The 27306-nt window shown below is 39.3% G+C and overlaps 2 protein-coding genes across 2 annotated transcripts; both read right to left on the bottom strand.

Annotated features, from left to right (window-relative positions):
* Nucleotides 1–10476: 10476 nt before the first annotated feature.
* LOC139375503 (adhesion G-protein coupled receptor F1-like) lies at nt 10477–13931 on the bottom strand. Its single transcript, XM_071117334.1, has 4 exons — nt 13727–13931; nt 11274–11332; nt 10920–11053; nt 10477–10580 (listed from the first exon to the last, which is right to left on the bottom strand). Exons 1-4 carry the CDS (start codon nt 13823–13825, stop codon nt 10477–10479), a joined length of 396 nt encoding a protein of 131 aa, XP_070973435.1. The 5' UTR covers nt 13826–13931.
* A 2152-nt stretch (nt 13932–16083) lies between these two features.
* Nucleotides 16084–22218, bottom strand: LOC139375502 (uncharacterized). Its single transcript, XM_071117333.1, has 5 exons — nt 22179–22218; nt 18791–19128; nt 17915–18688; nt 16545–16681; nt 16084–16354 (listed from the first exon to the last, which is right to left on the bottom strand). The coding sequence occupies exons 1-5, from the start codon at nt 22216–22218 to the stop codon at nt 16084–16086; spliced, it is 1560 nt and encodes a 519-aa protein (XP_070973434.1).
* Nucleotides 22219–27306: the final 5088 nt, after the last annotated feature.

The following is a 27306-nucleotide window of genomic DNA, read 5'->3' as shown; positions in this document are numbered from 1 at the left end:
TTGCGGCTTGGGTCTAAGTTGATCCCCTGTTGATGACATCACTCGCAAGGCACCTTTTGTCGCCACGGCAACGATGTTGTGACTGGGGGGTGACGGAGAAAATTGTTTGTGTCTTTTAGTAGGAAAATGCGTGCATTATTGTTTTGAGTCACTTTTCAGAAGTTGATAACAATTTCCAAATAAATTTTTTAAAAGTAGCTGTATGTCATCAGGGTAGTTAGAAAACATGCTAAAAACTAGCAGCAGATTCGCTAGGTGGGCATCATTGATTTGCGGCGTTTATTGGGCTATATTTGGCTGTAAGAAGGAAGGGAGATCAGAATGTCAGAATAGTAAAACATTGTGATAATGTATTCTGGTGGTCATTTATTCTTGGTTAATCTCCTAGGGATGCATCTCAATAGTCTGGTTCTGTCTCCTAGGGGTGTAAAACATTGTGATAATGTATTCTGGTGGTCATTTATTCTTGGTTAATCTCCTAGGGATGCATCTCAATAGTCTGGTTCTGTCTCCTAGGGGTGTAAAACATTGTGATAATGTATTCTGGTGGTCATTTATTCTTGGTTAATCTCCTAGGGATGCATCTCAATAGTCTGGTTCTGTCTCCTAGGGGTGTAAAACATTGTGATAATGTATTCTGGTGGTCATTTATTCTTGGTTAATCTCCTAGGGATGCATCTCAATAGTCTGGTTCTGTCTCCTAGGGGTGTAAAACATTGTGATAATGTATTCTGGTGGTCATTTATTCTTGGTTAATCTCCTAGGGATGCATCTCAATAGTCTGGTTCTGTCTCCTAGGGGTGTAAAACATTGTGATAATGTATTCTGGTGGTCATTTATTCTTGGTTAATCTCCTAGGGATGCATCTCAATAGTCTGGTTCTGTCTCCTAGGGGAGTAAAACATTGTGATAATGTATTTGTTTGACTATTAGAAGTTTTTTTTATTAAATAGTATTACATTTAACAGGGATATATGACATCTATGATGATTTAGGATTATTGTTAGGATCAAGATAGGCTGATTAAGGATATGTAAGGACTTTAGAGATTGCCACTCATAGACATGTTCTTTCAAAAATAAATGATTTTAGATAAAGTCAAACAGTGAGACGCTTAGTGGTATTTCAAAGATAGGAGAGAAAAGGGTTACTGTTTAAATCAATAAATATATATATTTAAGAACATATATAAGTAGCACAGATACTTCTTAAAGTAGATAAGACACTTGACAGATAATTGGTACAGGATAGATAAGAATGGACGCCCAAGGGAGAATTGGACATGTGGAGAATGAAAGGGGCGCTCCTACATGATGATGTCAGACATAAGGATAATTTACTAATCTTACCTAAGTCATTGTTTAGAATAGGCAAGGTTGTTACCTGGGCAGAGCCAGGTATCAAAGGGGGGATGGGTAAGTTGTGTTCTAGGACAGGATGTGGCCTATTGGATATATATATATATTTTTTAAATTAGCTAACAAGTAGGCATAGACGTTAAAGATATAATCAGATAGAACAAATGAGAAACTGTTTGTTAACCAAACCTGTATGTCCAAGGTTTGTCCATGTGTTTGTCCATGTGTTTGTCCATGTGTTTGTCCATGTGTTTGTCCATGTGTTTGTCCATGTGTTTGTCCATGTGTTTGTCTATGTGTTTGTCCATGTGTATGTCCATGTGTTTGTCCATGTGTTTGTCCATGTGTTTGTTCATGTGTTTGTCCATGTGTTTGTCCATGTGTTTGTCCATGTGTTTGTCCATGTGTTTGTTCATGTGCTTGTCCATGTGTTTGTCCATGTGTTTGTTCATGTGTTTGTCCATGTGTTTGTCCATGTGTTTGTCCATGTGTTTGTCCATGTGTTTGTCCATGTGTTTGTCCATGTGTTTGTCCATGAGTTTGTCCATGTGTTTGTCCATGTGTTTGTCCATGTGTTTGTTCATGTGTTTGTCCATGTGTTTGTCCATGTGTTTGTCCATGTGTTTGTCCATGTGTTTGCCCATGTGTTTGTCCATGTGTTTGTGCATGTGTTTGTCCATGTGTTTGTCCATGTGTTTGTCCATGTGTTTGTCCATGTGTTTGTGCATGTGTTTGTCCATGTGTTTGTCCATGTGTTTGTCCATGTGTTTGTCCATGTGTTTGTCCATGTGTTTGTCCATGTGTTTGTGCATGTGTTTGTCCATGTGTTTGTCCATGTGTTTGTCCATGTGCTTGTCCATGTGTTTGTTCATGTGTTTGTCCATGTGTTTGTCCATGTGTTTGTCCATGTGTTTGTCCATGTGTTTGTTCATAGAAGTGAAAGTGTGTCTGGCTTCTAGCTGCTGATGTGTTTTCCAGTAAAGGGTGGGGATTCACAGGTGTATTGACCATCCTAATCTGTCTGATTGTGGGAGCCATATTCCTGATACACCATGAACCCCGAGAAGGCCAGAGGGTAATATTGACACGCATTTAGACAATGAGGATTTAGTATTAACCAAGCATAAGAGATCACTTGATCTGGATAAACAGGAAGTGAGAGTGGGATTGGGAAGGATATCTCAGTGGAGTTCTATGTAGACCAAATGGGGCCTCAGACTCCTTGGCAGTTTAGGACTAAGAGCAGCAGCCATTATGGAAGATATCTGTGCAAGTCCCTGTGTAGTTCATGGAAACAGGTTGTAGCTCACATGATGTGAGAGGGCTACATAAATCTACATACCCAGTATGGAGGAAGATGGAGTGTAGTGAAAGTAAGGGTTTCAGTTGATAACCTAGTGCATTCCGGGTAGAAAACGTTAGAGCAGATGATTGCTCTATAGTCAGCCAGAATACAAGCAGGGTCCCTGACAAAGCAGATACTGACCGTGGAGTTGTCCAGTTGAGACTCACCCCTAAGGCTACACTAGAGACTATTGACCGTGGACCGTGGAGTTGTCCAGAGCCAAGAGCCGGTGTGGATAGTTCAAATGAAAGATCTTAAGGAAGTAATTGAGATGGAAACTGGTTATGGGGATTCTAACCTATGGTTAGAATGGATTCAGTATGAAGCAGATCAGTAGCGAAAGAAGAATGTTAGGCCTGCGCCTCAGCAGAACCTCAGTTCATAACCATTCCCTTTACATTTGATGGAATTGATACACATAGGGAAATGGCCTGTATGGTAATGCTATTTAAGGAAGAGGGAATGCCAGGTAATAACAGTTGTATGGATCTGCACTATTTATATCCACATGTTTCTCTGAAATCTAGGCTTCCTCTTTTCACAGAGGCAAGGATAGACTGTTTACTGTTTGATTCGGTATAGTACTTCTGGGAAATATGTGGGGGAGTCAGTACCTGCAATAGGACAGAGAATGTTACTTCTGATGCGACAAATGAGTGATTTGGCAGGTTGGTTGAGATCTTGGGATTTCAGTAAGATAAGGAGGCCCAGGGCTGACATCAGGTGGTTGTGTGGGGGAATGACGTTATGGCCGAGTATTACCTGCTAATTGGACTGGTACATCTGGGAATGCCTTTCACACTCATTCAACACCATGACCTGAAGTTGGCCAAGCGGGAGAAAAGAAGTACTCCGTCTGGGTCTTTTTTGATGATTGAGTTTATATTGATAATGGGATTCCACGGGACAGATGAGTTCAAAGCTGGAAATCAGATCCTGGCAGGATTAGAGTCAAGTATTTTTTGGTGGTCCACTGTCAATGAGAACGTGGATTGGATCAATTATAACTATTATAATCCACAGCGCTTCATCAATTATACCGGAGATGTAATGAATGGCTTGGCAGAATAGAACAGTCTTGGATATGTTCGCTGGCTGAAAAGGTTGGGAGTGTATGGAGGTAGTTTGGCCACCAATGAGACAGCTCCGGATGGATCGGTGACCAAGGCCTTGGCTGGTTTACACACCATAGCTCACGAGTTGGCAGTGAACTCAGGGGTGGATACTTCTCTGGCTAATTGGGTTGACAATGTGTTTGGAAGATGGAAAAAATGTAATGATTACTGTGTTTTTGGGCTACCTTCACCTGTGTGAATGTGTTAGTTTTGTGTGGATGTTGTGAGAAAGGTACTCATTTCTAGGATTCTGGATTATTCTATGATAACCGATGGTGAAATATGGACCTACTCTAAACTCTGACCAGTGGAATACAACACTTCACATGGTGAAATATGGACCTACTCTAAACTCTGACCAGTGGAATACAACACTTCACATGGTGAAATATGGACCTACTCTAAACTCTGACCAGTGGAATGATGAATGCATGGCTCCGGACCTGATAGAAGAGTCCGGATCCTTTCACTCACGACCATATTTGATGTTTAGGGAATTTAGATGGTTTCTTGTTTCAATGTATAGACTGTTTTTTTTTATGAAGATTGTAACGGAAAATCCTGATAAGTAGATTTAAGTTTCTGATTGTGTGTAAATACATGTATTGATATTGTATTATTCTAGTATATCATTGATATTGTTTTATTCTAGTTTATCATTGATATTGTTTTATTCTAGTTTATCATTGATATTGTTTTATTCTAGTTTATCATTGATATTGTTTTATTCTAGTATATCATTGATATTGTTTTATTCTAGTTTATCATTGATATTGTTTTATTCTAGTTTATAATTGATATTGTTTTATTCTAGTATATCATTGATATTGTTTTATTCTAGTTTATCATTGATATTGTTTTATTCTAGTTTATAATTGATATTGTTTTATTCTAGTATATCATTGATATTGTTTTATTCTAGTTTATCATTGATATTGTTTTATTCTAGTTTATCATTGATATTGTTTTATTCTAGTATATCATTGATATTGTTTTATTCTAGTTTATCATTGATATTGTTTTATTCTAGTTTATCATTGATTTGTTTTATTCTAGTTTATCATTGATATTGTTTTATTCTAGTTTATCATTGATATTGTTTTATTCTAGTTTATCATTGATATTGTTTTATTCTAGTTTATCATTGATATTGTTTTATTCTAGTATATCATTGATATTGTTTTATTCTAGTATATCATTGATATTGTTTTATTCTAGTTTATCATTGATATTGTTTTATTCTAGTATATCATTGATATTGTTTTATTCTAGTATATCATTGATTTGTTTTATTCTAGTATATCATTGATATTGTTTTATTCTAGTTTATCATTGATATTGTTTTATTCTAGTTTATCATTGATATTGTTTTATTCTAGTTTATCATTGATATTGTTTTATTCTAGTTTATCATTGATATTGTTTTATTCTAGTATATCATTGATATTGTTTTATTCTAGTATTATTCTAGTATATCATTGATATTGTTTTATTCTAGTATATCATTGATATTGTTTTATTCTAGTATTATTCTAGTATATCATTGATATTGTTTTATTCTAGTATATCATTGATATTGTTTTATTCTAGTATTATTCTAGTTTATCATTGATATTGTTTTATTCTAGTTTATCATTGATATTGTTTTATTCTAGTTTATCATTGATATTGTTTTATTCTAGTATATCATTGATATTGTTTTATTCTAGTATATCATTGATATTGTTTTATTCTAGTTTATCATTGATATTGTTTTATTCTAGTTTATCATTGATATTGTTTTATTCTAGTATATCATTGATATTGTTTTATTCTAGTTTATCATTGATATTGTTTTATTCTAGTTTATCATTGATATTGTTTTATTCTAGTATATCATTGATATTGTTTTATTCTAGTATATCATTGATATTGTTTTATTCTAGTTTATCATTGATATTGTTTTATTCTAGTTTATCATTGATATTGTTTTATTCTAGTATATCATTGATATTGTTTTATTCTAGTATATCATTGATATTGTTTTATTCTAGTTTATCATTGATATTGTTTTATTCTAGTATATCATTGATATTGTTTTATTCTAGTTTATCATTGATATTGTTTTATTCTAGTTTATCATTGATATTGTTTTATTCTAGTTTATCATTGATATTGTTTTATTCTAGTTTATCATTGATATTGTTTTATTCTAGTTTATCATTGATATTGTTTTATTCTAGTATTATTCTAGTTTATCATTGATATTGTTTTATTCTAGTTTATCATTGATATTGTTTTATTCTAGTTTATCATTGATATTGTTTTATTCTAGTTTATCATTGATATTGTTTTATTCTAGTTTATCATTGATATTGTTTTATTCTAGTTTTATTCTTTATCATTGATATTGTTTTATTCTAGTTTATCATTGATATTGTTTTATTCTAGTTTATCATTGATATTGTTTTATTCTAGTTTATCATTGATATTGTTTTATTCTAGTTTATCATTGATATTGTTTTATTCTAGTTTATCATTGATATTGTTTTATTCTAGTTTATCATTGATATTGTTTTATTCTAGTTTATCATTGATATTGTTTTATTCTAGTTTATCATTGATATTGTTTTATTCTAGTATATCATTGATATTGTTTTATTCTAGTTATCATTGATATTGTTTTATTCTAGTTTATCATTGATATTGTTTTATTCTAGTTTATCATTGATATTGTTTTATTCTAGTTTTATTCTATATCATTGATATTGTTTTATTCTAGTTTATCATTGATATTGTTTTATTCATTGATATTGTTTTATTCTAGTTTATCATTGATATTGTTTTATTCTAGTTTTATTCTAGTTTATCATTGATATTGTTTTATTCTAGTATATCATTGATATTGTTTTATTCTAGTTTATCATTGATATTGTTTTATTCTAGTATATCATTGATATTGTTTTATTCTAGTATATCATTGATATTGTTTTATTCTAGTATATCATTGATATTGTTTTATTCTAGTTTATCATTGATATTGTTTTATTCTAGTATATCATTGATATTGTTTTATTCTAGTATATCATTGATATTGTTTTATTCTAGTTTATCATTGATATTGTTTTATTCTAGTATATCATTGATATTGTTTTATTCTAGTATATCATTGATATTGTTTTATTCTAGTTTATCATTGATATTGTTTTATTCTAGTTTATCATTGATATTGTTTTATTCTAGTATATCATTGATATTGTTTTATTCTAGTTTATCATTGATATTGTTTTATTCTAGTATATCATTGATATTGTTTTATTCATTGATATTGTTTTATTCTAGTTTATCATTGATATTGTTTTATTCTAGTTTATCATTGATATTGTTTTATTCTATATCATTGATATTGTTTTATTCATTGATTTATCATTGATATTGTTTTATTCTAGTTTATCATTGATATTGTTTTATTCTAGTTTATCATTGATATTGTTTTATTCTAGTATATCATTGATATTGTTTTATTCTAGTTTATCATTGATATTGTTTTATTCTAGTTTATCATTGATATTGTTTTATTCTAGTATATCATTGATATTGTTTTATTCTAGTATATCATTGATATTGTTTTATTCTAGTTTATCATTGATATTGTTTTATTCTAGTTTATCATTGATATTGTTTTATTCTAGTTTATCATTGATATTGTTTTATTCTAGTTTATCATTGATATTGTTTTATTCTAGTTTATCATTGATATTGTTTTATTCTAGTATATCATTGATATTGTTTTATTCTAGTTTATCATTGATATTGTTTTATTCTAGTTTATCATTGATATTGTTTTATTCTAGTTTATCATTGATATTGTTTTATTCTAGTTTATCATTGATATTGTTTTATTCTAGTTTATCATTGATATTGTTTTATTCTAGTATATCATTGATATTGTTTTATTCTAGTTTATCATTGATATTGTTTTATTCTAGTTTATCATTGATATTGTTTTATTCTAGTTTATCATTGATATTGTTTTATTCTAGTTTATCATTGATATTGTTTTATTCTAGTTTATCATTGATATTGTTTTATTCTAGTTTATCATTGATATTGTTTTATTCTAGTTTATCATTGATATTGTTTTATTCTAGTTTATCATTGATATTGTTATATTCTAGTATATCATTGATATTGTTTTATTCTAGTTTATCATTGATATTGTTTTATTCTAGTTTATCATTGATATTGTTTTATTCTAGTATATCATTGATATTGTTTTATTCTAGTTTATCATTGATATTGTTTTATTCTAGTTTATCATTGATATTGTTTTATTCTAGTTTATCATTGATATTGTTTTATTCTAGTTTATCATTGATATTGTTTTATTCTAGTTTATCATTGATATTGTTTTATTCTAGTTTATCATTGATATTGTTTTATTCTAGTATATCATTGACGTTTCCATATAGTGTTTAATGATGGTATGAATTGTTTTGTCATTTTAGGGTGGATTGTTAAGAATTTTATGAATAAATGACTAAACAATATCCCCATTTTAAATAGAACTGTAACTAAGTAAACTTATACTCTGTTTTATCATATCTGATTAACAATATGAATTCATAAGTGAGGGATTGTGGAGCATGTAACAGGGGGGTAATTACATTAAATAATTACCATTCCAGCCAGGTTGGAGAAGATTGGAAGTGTTTTTTTTTAAAGTAAGCAGAAAGGGTAATTAACCCTGGTTGAACCGACTCAACTTAGCACAGGAATGTTCAGATAAGACATTGTGTGTTTTCTTAGGTTTTCCATTAGCTGGAACTGTCTGCTGAAGAGTGATGGATGAAAAACCTTCGGAAGTTATCTCGAATGAACTTTGAACTGTTGGGACAAAGAATATTTTATAATAATATAATATTTTAGAATATTTTATGACCTGTGATGTCATATATTGTATATAAACTGTTGTTCGTGGTTACATGGCAGTGCGCTCCGAGAATAAATACTATTATCTATTTTTGATAAGACTGGTCTCTGTCTATTTTATGCAAATAAGAATCTTACAAATTCTCATTAAATAGAATAAGTGAATTCAATTAATGAAAACATATTGGAATAATGAAATTATAAGCACACTATTGAGATGTACCCCTAGAAGAATATTAGACTAGATTATTGAGATTTACCCCTAGAAGGATATTAGACCAGATTATTGAGATGTACCCCTAGAAGGATATCATACCAGATTATTGAGATGTACCCCTAGAAGGATATTAGACCAGATTATTGAGATGTACCCCATGAAGGATATTGAGATGTCGTTACATGCAACCCAAAATGTCATTATATTCAACCAGTAATGAAAAAAAAGACAAATCTATATTCTACGAGTGTTACATAATATATTAGATTTAATAATAACAAGACAAGTACAAACCAGGAGAGGCTCTACAACAGTTTTAAAACATTGAAGTGGTCCACATTTTCAGTGATATGCCCAAAATCACTCAAAGTAAATATCATCCCAGTCTTGATGAATTTTAATTGTAAATAGAGTTACATCAGTTAATATTTTTAAATGTTTTATTTGATCATATTTCATATTTCATATTGATCAAGTTTTTAAAAAGCAAACAAATTGTGGAAAGTTTTTGTAATTTTTCAGGTTTTTTATTATTTTTTAAATTCACTGATATATAGTGTGCAAGTTGCTTTGTACCTGGTGCAAATTAATAATTTACATAATTCATTTTAGTCTGTTATATGGTTAAGTGTTAAATAATAGTAATTTGAAAGATAAGGGCCTCGCTTCAATCAAATCAGTTCTGACCACACATGCATATCCTGGTCGGAGGGGTCACTGCATTGGAGCTGTCCAATCGGTGAGCAGCTGCTCTTGATCATTGTCACGAAGCCACACCCACTGGCATTAGAAGTTCAGAACGAGGAAGTGGTATAGAAATAATAACTCTCAAATTGAATTTGTGCTTTAAGCAGGTAATTCATCTTAAAGTTAGAGTCCTTATTAGCTGAAATAATAACAAATTCACACCTGCTCTGTTTTTTTTGGTAATAAAAATGTGACCACTCTCAAATTCATAGACAGAGCTATGGATGCCAGGACTGACCATCCATGATATCAGAATTATAGTTTTAATAATGTTTTAAAGCTGTACAGTGTTTGTTTGCATTGTTTAGAAACATTGGGGTAAAACAAGCTTATATTGTGGGTTCTGATGGGGTACGACAGTTGAGCTAAACTCATGAGGTATTCATATGTTATATTCTTCTAGAATCAATGGGTAAATATAATTAATTTATAAGTAAAAAAATGGGTGTAGCAACTAAGGATTCTAGCTTTAAGGCTGTATCTATGAGAAACTGTTGATTGGTTAAACCTCATCAGCCACATCAGCTATGCCCCAGGCTATTGGTTAGCCAGCAGCTAGCAGAGCCACAGCAGCTATGTCCCAGGCTATTAGCTAGCCTAGTAGCTAGCAGAGCCACAGCGCTATGTCCCAGGCTATTAGCTAGCCTAGTAGCTAGCAGAGCCACAACAGCTATGCCCCAGGCTATTAGCTAGCCTACCAGCTAGCAGAGCCACAGCAGCTATGTCCCAGGCTATTAGCTAGCCTAGTAGCTAGCAGAGCCACAGCAGCTATGTCCCAGTCTATTAGCTAGCCAGCAGCTGTACCATTAACAGAGCCAAACTGAGAGGCAAGGCAGCCAGAGAGAAGGAAGTGGGTCGGGGAGCACTTCCTGATGTGGTTGATGACCCTGAAAAAGTAGGAAAAACAGAGATATTGGTCAGTAAATTACAAAAGTGGATTGTCTTTTCATGTTTCTGTTCAAATGTTGACTTTGCTCGTATAGATGTGTACGGTGACAGTGAAACAGGGGCGGACTGGGACCAGAAATCGGTCCTGGCATTTCTAACACATTGGCTCATTTTTTTGCCACAAATTGTTAGCCAGATAATTATAACGTTTTGCCCCAAAAAACCCACATTACACATTACACATTAGACAGGCCCATTGGGCTGAAAATGGACCAGCCCATCTGGGCATTTGCCCGAAATGCCAGATGGCCAATCCACACCTGGCGGTGAATACCTACCAAAAATGATGCTGCCTGATAGAATGTTCAGGGAGGTGGAACTGTTGGTGAAAGTTACTTGTGCGTTGCTTGAGCTGGGAACCGAAGTTTGGTTGTCGAACACGAGGGTCATGTCGGTAACTACAGATCCACTCCTACTCAGGAGAAGGAGAGAAAATGGACAACCCTCAGAAATCAATATCGTCATCAACAGAATCGTCAAAGTTTTAATGTCATGTGCACAAGTCCAGTGAAATGCCTTTTCTTGCAAGCCTTAAACCCAACGATGCAGCAATCAACATCAATGTAGTAGTACAAATAACAGAAGGTAGAACAGAAACCTAGTCAATCAGTAATGAGAATTCATACTCTTACCTGAATGAGTTGACAATGGAACGACGGAAGCCTGAGGTCTGAGCAAAAACCTTTTTCACCTGCGTTGAAAGATAGGATGATCAACGGTTCAATGAAAACAGGGTCCTTGACGGCATTAATAGAAGTTTTGGATTTAATTGTCTTTCATAGTAAATAGACCTCTCAATAGTAACCTTTTTGACTTGGCATGTACGGATAACTGATGATAGGGTTTTACAGGAGGCATGTACAGGCTCACTGATGATAGGGTTTTACAGGAGGCATGTACAGGATAACTGATGATAAGGTTTTACAGGAGGCATGTACAGGCTCACTGATGATAGGGTTTTACAGGAGGCATGTACAGGCTCACTGATGATAGGGTTTTACAGGAGGCATGTACAGGATAACTGATGATAAGGTTTTACAGGAGGCATGTACAGGCTCACTGATGATAGGGTTTTACAGGAGGCATGTACAGGATAACTGATGATAAGGTTTTACAGGAGGCATGTACAGGCTCACTGATGATAGGGTTTTACAGGAGGCATGTACAGGATAACTGATGTTAAGGTATGATAGGGTTTTACAGGAGGCATGTACAGGATAACTGATGATAGGGTTTTACAGGAGGCATGTACAGGATAACTGATGATAGGGTTTTACAGGAGGCATGTACAGGATAACTGATGATAGGGTTTTACAGGAGGCATGTACAGGCTCACTGATGATAGGGTTTTACAGGAGGCATGTACAGGATAACTGATGATAAGGTTTTACAGGAGGCATGTACAGGCTCACTGATGATAGGGTCTTACAGGAGGCATGTACAGGATAACTGATGTTAAGGTATGATAGGGTTTTACAGGAGGCATGTACAGGATAACTGATGATAGGGTTTTACAGGAGGCATGTACAGGCTCACTGATGATAGGGTTTTACAGGAGGCATGTACAGGATAACTGATGATAACTTTTTACAGGAGGCATGTACAGGATAACTGATGATAAGGTTTTACAGGAGTCATGTACAGGATAACTGATGATAGGGTTTTACAGGAGGCATGTACAGGATAACTGATGATAGGGTTTTACAGGAGGCATGTACAAGCTCACTGATGATAGGGTTTTACAGGAGGCATGTACAGGATAACTGATGATAACTTTTTACAGGAGGCATGTACAGGATAACTGATGATAAGGTTTTACAGGAGTCATGTACAGGATAACTGATGATAGGGTTTTACAGGAGGCATGTACAGGATAACTGATGATAGGGTTTTACAGGAGGCATGTACAGGATCACTGATTATAGGGTTTTACAGGAGGCATGTACAGGCTCACTGATGATAGGGTTTTACAGGAGGCATGTACAGGCTCACTGATGATAGGGTTTTACAGGAGGCATGTACAGGATCACTGATGATAGGGTTTTACAGGAGGTATGTACAGGATAACTGATGATAGGGTTTTACAGGAGGTATGTACAGGCTCACTAATGATAGGGTTTTACAGGGGGCATGTACAGGCTCACTGATGATAGGGTTTTACAGGAGGCATGTACAGGCTCACTGATGATAGGGTTTTACAGGAGGCATGTACAGGCTCACTGATGATAGGGTTTTACAGGAGGCATGTACAGGCTCACTGATGATAGGGTTTTACAGGAGGCATGTACAGGATAACTGATGATAGGGTTTTACAGGAGGTATGTACAGGATAACTGATGATAGGGTTTTACAGGAGGTATGTACAGGCTCACTAATGATAGGGTTTTACAGGGGGCATGTACAGGCTCACTGATGATAGGGTTTTACAGGAGGCATGTACAGGATCACTGATGATAGGGTTTTACAGGAGGCATGTACAGGCTCACTGATGATAGGGTTTTACAGGAGGCATGTACATGCTCACTGATGATAGGGTTTTACAGGAGGTATGTACAGGTCTAAAAGGGACACTTACATTTACAGTTGGGCAAAAAAGTATTTAGTCAGCCACCAATTGTGCAAGTTCTCCCACTTAAAAAGATGAGAGAGGCCTGTAATTTTCATCATAGGTACACTACAACTATGACAGACAAAATTAGATTTTTTTTCTCCAGAAAATCACATTGTAGGAAAAAAAAAAAAAATCACAACCAGGACGACGCTGGGCCAATTGTGCACCACCCTATGGGACTCCCAATAACGACCTGTTGTGATAAAGCCTGGAATCGAACCATGGTCTCTAGTGATGCCTCTAGCACTGAGATGCAGTGCCTTAGACCGCTGTGATACAGCCAGGAATCGAACCAGGGTCTGTAGTGACACCTCTAGCACTGAGATGCAGGTCTATAAAGGGCCTGACATTACATCCTGGTAAATGGTTTGTGATACAAAAGTAAACAGACTCCCATTGAAGTTTCTGTGTGAAAATCTGAGCTACCAGAAATATTTTCCTACCTACGCTGGCGTGGAATCGCCCGATACTTACCTCAGAGGTCACTTTGTCAGCCAGAGTCTTGAACCCTGAAGAGGAAGTGTTGGAAAGATCTGAGGTGAACGTCTGGTTGAGACGGAACTGAAGACTCATTGTTCCTTCACTAGAAGATGGAGGGTCAGGTGATGCGACAGCAGCGGAAGTGGTTGCTGCCGAAGCTGCGGTGGTGACAGCTGCTGCAGGAATGGTGGTGGTGACAGCTGCTGAAGGAGTGGTGGTGGTGACAGCTGCTACTGGAGTGGTGGTAGTGACAGCTGCTGCAGGAGTGGTGGTGGTGACAGCTGCTGAAGGAGTGGTGGTGGTGACAGCTGCTACTGGAGTGGTGGTAGTGACAGCTGCTGCAGGAGTGGTGGTGGTGACAGCTGCTGCAGGGGCGGTGGTGGTGACTGCTGCTGCAGGAGTGGTGGTGGTGACAGCTGCTGCAGGGGCGGTGGTGGTGACAGCTGCTGCAGGACTGGTGGTGGTGACAGCTGCTGCAGGGGTGGTGGTGGTGACTGCTGCTGCAGGACTGGTGGTGGTGACAGCTGCTGCAGGAGTGGTGGTAGTGACAGCTGCTGCAGGAGTGGTGGTGGTGACAGCTGCTGAAGGAGTGGTGGTAGTGACAGCTGCTGCAGGAGTGGTGGTGGTGACAGCTGCTGCAGGAGTGGTGGTGACAGCTGCTGCAGGAGTGGTGGTGGTACCAGCTGCTGGAGGAGTGTTGGTGGTACCAGCTGCTGCAGGAGTGGTGGTGGTACCAGCTGCTGCAGGAGTGGTGGTGACAGCTGCTGCAGGAATGGTGGTGGTACCAGCTGCTGCAGGAATGGTGGTGACAGCTGCTGCAGGAGTGGTGGTGGTACCAGCTGCTGCAGGAGTGGTGGTGGTACCAGCTGCTGCAGGAATGGTGGTGACAGCTGCTGCAGGAGTGGTGGTGGCACCAGCTGCTGCAGGAGTGGTGGTGACAGCTGCTGCAGGAGTGGTGGTGGTACCAGCTGCTGGAGGAGTGGTGGTGGTGGTGACAGCTGCTGCAGGAGTGGGGGTGGTGACAGCTGCTCGAGGAGTGGTGGTGGTACCAGCTGCTGGAGGAGTGGTGGTGGTGACAGCTGCTGGAGGAGTGGTGGTGGTGACAGCTGCTGGAGGAGTGGTGGTGTTACCAGCTGCTGGAGGAGTGGTGGTGGTACCAGCTGCTGGAGGAGTGGTGGTGGGGACAGCTGCTGCAGGAGTGGTGGCGGTACCAGCTGCTGTCTGAGTGGAGGTGGGGACAGCTGCTGTCTGAGTGGAGGTGGTGACAGCTGCTGCCGGATTGGTGTTGGTGACAGCTGCTGTCTGAGTGGAGGTGGTGACAGCTGCTGTCTGAGTGGAGGTGGGGACAGCTGCTGTCTGAGTGGAGATGGTGACAGCTGCTGTCTGAGTGGAGGTGGGGACAGCTGCTGTCTGAGTGGAGGTGGTGACAGCTGCTGCCGGATTGGTGGTGGTGAAAGCTGCTGTCTGAGTGGAGGTGGGGACAGCTGCTGTCTGAGTGGAGGTGGGGACAGCTGCTGCCGAATTGGTGGTGGTGAAAGCTGCTGAAGTGGTGGTGGTGGTAACAGCTGCTGCAGGAGTGGTGGTGGTGACAGCTGCTGAAGGAGTGGTGGTGGTGACAGCTGCTGGAGTGGTGGTGGTGGTACCAGCTGCTGGAGTGGTGGTGGTGGTACCAGCTGCTGCAGGAGTGGTGGTGGTGACAGCTGCTGCAGGAGTGGTGGTGGTACCAGCTGCTGGAGGAGTGGTGGTGGTGGTGACAGCTGCTGCAGGAGTGGGGGTGGTGACAGCTGCTGTCTGAGTGGAGGTGGTGACAGCTGTTGTCTGAGTGGAGGTGGTGACAGCTGCTGTCTGAGTGGAGGTGGGGACAACTGCTGTCTGAGTGGAGGTGGTGACAACTGCTGTCTGAGTGGTGGTGGTGACAGCTGCTGTCTGAGTGGAGGTGGGGACAACTGCTGTCTGAGTGGAGGTGGTGACAGCTGCTGTCTGAGGGTTGGTGGTGACAGCGTCTGCCTGAGGGTTGGTGGTGACAGCGTCTGCCTGAGTGTTGGTGGTGACAGCTTCTGCCTGAGGGTTGGTGGTGACAGCTTCTGCCTGAGGGTTGGTGGTGACAGCTGGTTCCGGAGCTGCAGTGGTGACACCTGCTGTCGGAGCTGCTGTGCTGAAAGCTGTTGCTGGAGAATTGATGGCGATAGCTGCTGCCATTGTTGCGTTGGTGGTGACAGCTGCTGCCGGAGCGGCTGTGGTGACTGCTGCCGGTGTTGCCATGGTGACAACTGCTGTCGGAGAGGTGGTGGTGACAGCTGCCGGAGCGGCTGTGGTGACTGCTGCCGGTGTTGCCATGGTGACAACTGCTGTCAGAGATGCGGTGGTGACAGCTGTTGCTGGATAAGGGATGGTGATAGCTTCTGCTGTAACTGCGTTGGTGAGAGGTGCTGTCTGAGTGGAGGTAGTGACAGCTGCTGTCTGAGTGGAGGTGAGGACAGCTGCTGTCTGAGTGGAGGTGGGGACAGCTGCTGTCTGAGTGTAGGTGGGGACAGCTGCTGTCTGAGTGGAGGTGGGGACAGATGCTGTCTGAGTGGTGGTGGTGACAGCTGCTGTCTGAGTGGTGGTGGTGACAGCTGCTGTCTGAGTGGAGGTGGGGACAGCTGCTGTCTGAGTGGAGGTGGTGACAGCTGCTGTCTGAGTGGAAGTGGTGACAGCTGCTGTCTGAGTGGAGGTGGTGACAGCTGCTGTCTGAGTGGAGGTGGGGACAGATGCTGTCTGAGTGGAGGTGGGGACAGATGCTGTCTGAGTGGTGGTGGTGACAGCTGCTGACAGAGAGGTGGTGTTGACAGCTTCTGCCTGAGGGTTGGTGGTGACAGCTTCTGCCTGAGGGTTGGTGGTGACAGCTGTTGCCGGAGCTGCGTTGGTGGTGACAGCTGCTGTCTGAGAGGTGGTGGTGACAGCTGCTGTCTGAGAGGTGGTGGTGACAGCTGCTGTCTGAGAGGTGGTGGTGACAGCTGCTGACAGAGAGGTGGTGACAGCTGCTGTCTGAGAGGTGGTGGTGACAGCTGTTGTCTGAGTGGAGGTGGGGACAGATGCTGTCTGAGTGGTGGTGGTGACAGCTGCTGACAGAGAGGTGGTTGAATTGGTGAGAGGTGCTGTCTGAGTGGAGGTAGTGACAGCTGCTGACAGAGAGGTGGTGTTGACAGCTGTTGCTGGAGTGGTGGTGGTGACAGCTGCTGTCTGAGTGGAGGTGGGGACAGCTGCTGTCTGAGTGGAGGTGGTGACAGCTGCTGTCTGAGTGGAGGTGGTGACAGCTGCTGTCTGAGTGGAGGTGGGGACAGCTGCTGTCTGAGTGGAGGTGGTGACAGCTGCTGTCTGATTGGTGGTGGTGACAGCTGCTGTCTGAGTGGAGGTGGGGACAGCTGCAGTCTGAGTGGAGGTGGGGACAGCTGCTGTCTGAGTGGTGGTGGTGACAGCTGCTGTCTGAGTGGAGGTGGGGACAGCTGCTGACAGCGAGGTGGTGTTGACAGCTGTTGCTGGAGTGGTGGTGGTGACAGTTGCTGTCTGAGTGGAGGTGGGGACAGCTGCTGTCTGAGTGGAGGTGGTGACAGCTGCTGTCTGAGTGGAGGTGGTGACAGCTGCTGTCTGAGTGGAGGTGGGGGCAGCTGCTGTCTGAGTGGAGGTGGTGACAGCTGCTGTCTGATTGGTGGTGGTGACAGCTGCTGTCTGAGTGGAGGTGGGGACAGCTGCAGTCTGAGTGGAGGTGGGGACAGCTGCTGTCTGAGTGGTGGTGACAGCTGCTGTCTGAGTGGAGGTGGGGACAGCTGCTGTCTGAGTGGAGGTGGTGACAGCTGCTGTCTGAGTGGAGGTGGGGACAGCTGCTGTCTGAGTGGAGGTGGTGACAGCTGCTGTCTGAGTGGAGGTGGTGACAGCTGCTGTCTGAGTGGTGGTGGTGACAGCTGCTGTCTGAGTGGAGGTGGTGACATCTGCTGTCTGAGTGGAGGTGGGGACAGCTGCAGTCTGAGTGGAGGTGGTGACAGCTGCTGTCTGAGTGGTGGTGGTGACAGCTGCTGTCTGAGTGGAGGTGGGGACAGCTGCTGTCTGAGTGGAGGTGGTGACAGCTGCTGTCTGAGTGGAGGTGGTGACAGCTGCTGCAGGATTGGTGGTGGTGACAGCTGCTGTCTGAGTGGAGGTTGGGACAGCTGCTGTCTGAGTGGAGGTGGTGACAGCTGCTGTCTGAGTGGAGGTGGTGACAGCTGCTGTCTGAGAGGTGGTTGGGACAGCTGCTGTCTGAGTGGAGGTGGGGACAGCTTCTGCCTGAGCTGCTGTGGTGGTGACAGCTGCTGTCTGAGTGGTGGAGGTGGGGACAGCTGCTGTCTGAGTGGAGGTGGTGACAGCTGCTGTCTGAGTGGAGGTGGTGACAGCTGCTGTCTGAGGGTTGGTGGTGACAGCGTCTGCCTGAGGGTTGGTGGTGACAGCTTCTGCCTGAGGGTTGGTGGTGACAGCTTCTGCCTGAGGGTTGGTGGTGACAGTGTCTTCCTGAGGGTTGGTGGTGACAGCTTCTGCCTGAGTGGAGGTGGTGACAGCTGCTGTCTGAGCGGTGGTGGTGACAGCTCCTGCCAGATTGGTGGTGGTGACAGCTGCTGTCTGAGAGGTGGTGGGGACAGCTGCTGCCGGAGTGGAGGTGGTGACAGCTTCTGCCTGAGGGTTGGTGGTGACATCTTCTGCCTGAGGGTTGGTGGTGACAGCGTCTGCCTGAGGGTTGGTGGTGACAGCTGGTTCCGGAGCTGCAGTGGTGACTGCTGCCGGAGTTGGCTTGGTGACACCTGCTGTCGGAGCTGCTGTGGTGAATGCTGTTGCCGGAGCTGCATTGGTGGTGACAGCTGCTGACAGAGAGGTGGTGTTGACAGCTGTTGCCGGAACTGCGTTGGTGGTGACAGCTGCTGACAGAGAGGTGGTGTTGACAGCTGCTGTCTGAGTGGAGGTGTTGACAGCTGCTGTCTGAGTGAAGGTGGTGACAGCTGCTGTCTGAGTGGTGGTGGTGACAGCTGCTGTCTGAGTGGAGGTGGGGACAACTGCTGTCTGAGTGGAGGTGGGGACAGCTGCTGCCTGATTGGAGGTGGGGACAGCTGCTGTCTGAGTGGAGGTGGGGACAGCTGCTGCCTGATTGGAGGTGGGGACAGCTGCTGTCTGAGTGGAGGTGGTCACAGCTGCTGTCTGAGTGGAGGTGGGGACAGCTGCTGTCTGAGTGGAGGTGGTCACAGCTGCTGTCTGAGTGGAGGTGGGGACAGCTGCTGTCTGAGTGGAGGTGGGGACAGCTGCTGTCTGATTGGAGGTGGGGACAGCTGCTGTCTGATTGGTGGAGGTGGGGACAGCTGATGCAGGAGCGGCGGTTGTGGCTGATATTGTACACACTAGTCCAGTAAGAAAACAATTTAGAATAATTTAAGACAATAAAACATTCCACTCCACTATTTACAGTATCTATCACCCATTATACCATGTACAACACCTATATCCACTATATACAGTATCTATCACCCCTTTTACAACACCTATATCCACTATATACAGTATCTATCACCCCTTATACACTGTACAACACCTAGATCCACTATATACAGTATCTATCACCCCTTATACAACACCTAGATCCACTATATACAGTATCTATCACCCCTTATACAACACCTAGATCCACTATATACAGTATATATCACCCCTTATACACTCTACAACACCTAGATCCACTATATACAGTATCTATCCCCCCTTATACAACACCTAGATCCACTATATACAGTATATATCACCCCTTATACAACACCTAGATCCACTATATACAGTACCTATCACTCCTTATACAACACCTAGATCCACTATATACAGTATCTATCACCCCTTATACAACACCTAGATCCACTATATACAGTATATATCACCCCTTATACAACACCTAGATCCACTATATACAGTATCTATCACCCCTTATACAACAATTAGATCCACTATATACAGTATATATCACCCCTTATACAACACCTAGATCCACTATTTACAGTATCTATCACCCCTTATACACTGTACAACACCTAGATCCACTATATACAGTATATATCACCCCTTATACAACACCTAGATCCACTATTTACAGTATCTATCACCCCTTATACACTGTACAACACCTAGATCCACTATATACAGTATATATCACCCCTTATACAACACCTAGATCCACTATATACAGTATATATCACCCCTTATACACTGTACAACACCTAGATCCACTATATACAGTATATATCACTCCTTATACAACACCTAGATCCACTATATACAGTATATATCACTCCTTATACACTGTACAACACCTAGATCCACTATATACAGTATATATCACTCCTTATACACTGTACAACACCTAGATCCACTATATACAGTATATATCACTCCTTATACAACACCTAGATCCACTATATACAGTATCTATCCCCCCTTATACAACACCTAGATCCACTATATACAGTATATATCACCCCTTATACAACACCTAGATCCACTATATACAGTATCTATCACCCCTTATACAACAATTAGATCCACTATATACAGTATATATCACTCCTTATACAACACCTAGATCCACTATATACAGTATATATCACTCCTTATACACTGTACAACACCTAGATCCACTATATACAGTATATATCACCCCTTTTACAACACCTATATCCACTATATACAGTATATATCACTCCTTATACACTGTACAACACCTAGATCCACTATATACAGTATCTATCACTCCTTATTCAACACCTAGATCCACTATATACAGTATCTATCACCCCTTATACAACACCTAGATCCACTATATACAGTATCTATCACCCCTTATACAACACCTAGATCCACTATATACAGTACCTATCACTCCTTATTCAACACCTAGATCCACTATATACAGTATCTATCACCCCTTATACACTGTACAACACCTAGATCCACTATATACAGTATCTATCACCCCTTAAACAACACCTAGATCCACTATATACAGTATCTATCACCCCTTATACAACACCTAGATCCACTATATACAGTATCTATCACCCCTTAAACAACACCTAGATCCACTATATACAGTATCTATCACCCCTTATACAACACCTAGATCCACTATATACAGTATCTATCACCCCTTATACACTGTACAACACCTATATCCACTATATACAGTATCTATCACCCCTTATACAACACCTAGATCCACTATATACAGTATCTATCACCCCTTATACAACACCTAGATCCACTATATACAGTACCTATCACCCCTTATACAACACCTAGATCCACTATATACAGTATCTATCACCCCTTATACAACACCTAGATCCACTATATACAGTATCTATCACCCCTTATACAACACCTAGATCCACTATATACAGTATCTATCACCCCTTATACAACACCTAGATCCACTATATACAGTATCTATCACCCCTTATACAACACCTAGATCCACTATATACAGTATCTATCACCCCTTATACAACAATTAGATCCACTATATACAGTATATATCACTCCTTATACAACACCTAGATCCACTATATACAGTATCTATCACCCCTTATACAACACCTAGATCCACTATATACAGTATATATCACCCCTTATACAACACCTAGATCCACTATATACAGTATCTATCACCCCTTATACAACACCTAGATCCACTATATACAGTATCTATCACCCCTTATACAACACCTAGATCCACTATATACAGTACCTATCACCCCTTATACAACACCTAGATCCACTATATACAGTATCTATCACCCCTTATACAACACCTAGATCCACTATATACAGTATCTATCACCCCTTATACACTGTACAACACCTAGATCCACTATATACAGTATCTATCACCCCTTATACAACACCTAGATCCACTATATACAGTATCTATCACCCCTTATACAACACCTAGATCCACTATATACAGTATCTATCACCCCTTATACAACACCTATATCCACTATATACAGTATATATCACCCCTTATACAACACCTAGATCCACTATATACAGTATCTATCACCCCTTATACAACACCTATATCCACTATATACAGTATATATCACACCTTATACAACACCTAGATCCACTATATACAGTATCTATCACCCCTTATACAACACCTAGATCCACTATATACAGTATCTATCACCCCTTATACAACACCTAGATCCACTATATACAGTATCTATCACCCCTTATACAACACCTAGATCCACTATATACAGTATCTATCCCCCCTTATTCATAACATTTTTAACCTAATGAAACTAAGGAACACACTCAAACACAGTGGTAGTGACAGCTGTTGCAGGAGAGGTGGTGGTACCAGCTGCTACAGGAGCTAAACTCAAACACAGTGTATTACCTGCTAGCAGGAGGAGAACCATCAGAGGCTTCATATCCATGTCCTTTTAGGTCTCTGTTGAGGTAAACCACACAACATCAATCATACATGAACTCCGTTAGATCTTCCGTTAACCAGTGTCGTAGGATGATGTCATTGACCAAGATTAATTAGATATTAGTCCATATTCCAAAATCATATGGTGTTCATTGATATTCAAACAGCAGTCCTATAATACCTTCAGTTGTATTAACAGTGTCCCCTATGTGTTTACCAGTAGATGTCTTATCAGCCTGCTTCCAATGTCTTCAGCCCTCTGCTCTGCTTTCACTGTAGATTACTGTATTATTATCATTATTATTATCATTATTATTATCATTAATATTTATATTAATTTCACTATTATTATCATTAATATTATCATCTTCATCATTACTATTATTATCATTATTATTATCATTATTATTATCATTAATATTTATATTAATTTCACTATTATTATCATCATTATTATCATCTTCATCATTACTATTATTATCATCATTATTATCATCTTCATCATTACTATTATTATCATCATTATTATCATCTTCATCATTACTATTATCATCATCATCATTACTATTATTATCATCATTATTATCATCATCTTCATCATTACTATTATTATCATCTTCATCATTACTAATATTATCATCATCATCATTACTATTATTATCATCATTATTATCATCTTCATCATTACTATTATTATCATCATCATCATTACTATTATTATCATCATTATTATCATCTTCATCATTACTATTATTATCATCATTATTATCCTCTTCATCATTACTATTGTTATCATCATTATTATCATCGTCATCATTACTATTATTATCATCATTATTATCATCGTCATCATTACTATTATTATCATCATTATTATCATTGTCATCATTACTATTATTATCATCATTATTATCATCTCCATCATTACTATTATTATCATCATTATTATCATCTTCATCATTACTATTATCATCATCATCATTACTATTATTATCATCATTATTATCATCATCTTCATCATTACTATTATTATCATCATTATTATCATCGTCATCATTACTATTATTATCATCATTATTATCATCGTCATCATTACTATTATTATCATCATTATTATCATCATCATCATTACTATTATTATCATCATTATTATCATCGCCATCATTACTATTATTATCATCATTATTATCATCTTCATCATTACTATTATCATCATCATCATTACTATTATTATCATCATTATTATCATCATCTTCATCATTACTATTATTATCATCATTATTATCATCTTCATCATTACTATTATTATCATCATCATCATTACTATTATTATCATCATTATTATCATCTTCATCATTACTATTATTATCATCATCATCATTACTATTATTATCATCATTATTATCATCTTCATCATTACTATTATTATCATCATTATTATCCTCTTCATCATTACTATTGTTATCATCATTATTATCATCGTCATCATTACTATTATTATCATCATTATTATCATTGTCATCATTACTATTATTATCATCATTATTATCATCATCATCATTACTATTATTATCATCATTATTATCATCGCCATCATTACTATTATTATCATCATTATTATCATCGTCATCATTACTATTATTATCATCATTATTGTTATTATTATTATTATTATTGTTATCATCAATATTATTATTATCATTATTATTATCATTATTATTATTATCATTATTATTATTAGTATTATTATCATTCTTATCATTATTATTATCATTATTATTATTATTATTATCATTAATATTATCATCATCATCATCATCATTACTATTATTGTCAATATTATTATTATTATTATTATTATTATCAGTATTATTATTATTATTAGTATTAGTATTATTATGAGTATTATTATTATTATTATCAGTATTATTATTATTAATATTATTATTATCATCATTATTATCATCATTATTATGATCATTATTATTATTATCATCATTATAATAATTATCATAATCATTATTATTATTATCATCAATATTATTATTATTATCATCATTATTATTAATATTATTTATTTAACCTTCTAAAAGTATAGCGCACTACTTAGGCACCCTATTCCCCATATACATTATAGTGCCACAGTTCGCCTACATCTATGGGTTTAAAACTATAGTGTCCCATTAATAACAGATGGCAACAGTTAGCCTACATCTATAGGTTTATACCTGTAGCATCCCGTTAATAACAGATGGCAACAGTTAGCCTACATCTATGGGGTTATACCTATAGCATCCCGTTAATAACAGATGGCAACAGTTCGCCTACATCTATGGGTTTATACATATTGCATCCCATTAATAACAGATGGCAACAGTTAACCTACATCTATGGGTTTACACCTATAGTGTCCCATTAATAACAGATGGCAACAGTTAACCTACATCTATGGGTTTACACCTATAGCATCCCGTTAATAACAGATGTAGCAGCTTTCAGTTGCATAGTTAGGTCTAAGACTACTAATGTCTTGAAATAGGAAGAAAAATGTATATACAATTTGAACAAGCAATCATGACAATCAAATTCATCGAAGCTGCTTCTTACCTGAGAATATCAGAGACGTTGTGTCGGCTAGGACCTGTAGACTACTCAGATGAAAAAATATGCACAAATAACTTCACCTCTCTTTCTGAGAACTAAAGATGAGCAACTCCTGGGCAGAGGGGGTTTTGTACGATGACAGAAAATGAGACTTGACCAACCAGTGTGGCTCTAACTTGCGGGACTCGTTTTTCCGCTGGCATTCATGAGCGTCAATCACTCCTTTAAAAAAAAGAGACCCGCATAACGACTAACCGCAATCAAAAACTGACTCCTGACCCTTAATAACAAAACACAAAAAACACCCTCAGTGTTATGATGTTTATTCAAACCCAGCTGAAAACAAACAGGGATCAATCACATTTATTCATAAAGCCCTTTTTACATCAGCTGATATCTCAAAGTGCTGTACAGAAACCCAGCCTAAAACCCACAAACAGCAAGCAATGCAGGTGTGGAAGCACGGTGGCTAGGAAAAACTCCCTAGAAAGGACAGAACCTAGGAAAGAAACCTAGAGAGGAACCAGGCTCTGATGGGTGGCCAGTCCTTTTCTGGCTGTACCAGATAGAGATTTAAGAGTATGTGGCTACTAAGGTCCCGTGAACAGGTCAGGGTTCAACAGTCGCAGGTAGAACAGCAGAAACTGAATCAGCAGCATGGTGTAGTCGCCCCTCAGGAGGGGAGATAGAAACCAGTCGGACAGGCTGGGAGCATACCTATGAACACACAGATCAGAGACTGACCTTAGCTCCCTGGCTATGCAACATAGATACTGGGCTCTGAGACAGGGGGGTTCAGGGCCCCATCTAAAGTTACCTCCGGACAGGGCCAAACAGGCAGGATGCCCACAGCCCCAACACCACTAGAGGAATATCAACAGACCACTATCTTACTACCCTGAGACAAGGCTGAGTGTAGCCCACGAAGATCTGACAGAGTAGGGGGGTTCTCTATACTATCAGATAGAGCAGCATGATTACAGTTCTCTATACTGTCAGATAGAGCAGCATGATTATAGTTCTCTATACTGTCAGATAGAGCAGCATGATTACAGTTCTCTATACTGTCAGATAGAGCAGCATGATTACAGTTCTCTATACTGTCAGATAGAGCAGCATGATTACAGTTCTCTATACTGTCAGATAGAGCAGCATGATTACAGTTCTCTATACTGTCAGATAGAGCAGCATGATTACAGTTCTCTATACTGTCAGATAGAGCAGCATGATTACAGTTCTCTATACTGTCAGATAGAGCAGCATGATTACAGTTCTCTATACTGTCAGATAGAGCAGCATGATTACAGTTCTCTATACTGTCAGATAGAGCAGCATGATTATAGTTCTCTATACTGTCAGATAGAGCAGCATGATTACAGTTCTCTATACTGTCAGATAGAGCAGCATGATTACAGTTCTCTATACTGTCAGATAGAGCAGCATGATTACAGTTCTCTATACTGTCAGATAGAGCAGCATGATTACAGTTATCTATACTGTCAGATAGAGCAGCATGATTACAGTTCTCCACACTAAACCTCTATGGAACTTTACCTCTAAATTCTCTAAAACAACGTTGGAGGCGGCTTATGGTAGAGAAATCAACATTTAATTCTCTGGCAACAGCTATGATGGACATTCCTGCAGTCAGCATGCCAATTGCACGTTCCCTCAAAACATGAGACATCTGTGGCCTTGTGTTGTGTGACAACACTGCATATTTTAAAGTGGCCTTTTATTGTCCCTCAGCACAAGGTGCACCTGTGTAATAATCACGCTGTTTATTCAGCTTCTTGACATGCCACACCTGTCAGGTGGATGGATTGTCTTGTAAAAGGAGAAATGCTCACTAACAGGGATGTAAATACATTTGAAACACGTTTTTTTGTGCGTATGGAACATTTCTGAGATTTTTTATTTCAGCTCATGAAACATGGGATATTCAACAGCATATATTAAATAATAGGTCTGACTCAGATCACCAGAATACAGTAAGATACCAACTGACCTGTTCTAGAATCCTCATGTGACAGTAAGAACCCTACTGACCTGTTCTAGAATCCTCATGTGACAGTAAGAAACCAACTGACCTGTTCTAGAATCCTCATGTGACAGTAAGAAACCAACTGACCTGCTCTAGATTCCTCATGTGACAGTAAGAAACCAACTGACCTGTTCTAGAATCCTCATGTGACAGTAAGAAACCAACTGACCTGTTCTAGAATCCTCTCAACAACACAAACAGTCAGGGCCCAACCTTATCCATAAACACACAGCGTAGAACCCCCCCCACCCCCCCACCCCCCCCTCAGCATTTCACTGTGAGGTCTACTACACCTGTTGTATTCAGCATTTCACTGTCAGGTCTACTACACCTGTTGTATTCAGCATTTCACTGTCAGGTCTACTACACCTGTTGTATTCAGCATTTCACTGTGAGGTCTACTACACCTGTTGTATTCAGCATTTCACTGTCAGGTCTACTACA

This window comes from Oncorhynchus clarkii, chromosome 19, assembly GCF_045791955.1.
Source record: "Oncorhynchus clarkii lewisi isolate Uvic-CL-2024 chromosome 19, UVic_Ocla_1.0, whole genome shotgun sequence".
Taxonomy (NCBI): domain Eukaryota; kingdom Metazoa; phylum Chordata; class Actinopteri; order Salmoniformes; family Salmonidae; genus Oncorhynchus; species Oncorhynchus clarkii.
The sequence above is the reverse complement of the archived record's forward strand: the minus strand, read 5'-3'. Positions and strand labels throughout refer to the sequence as shown.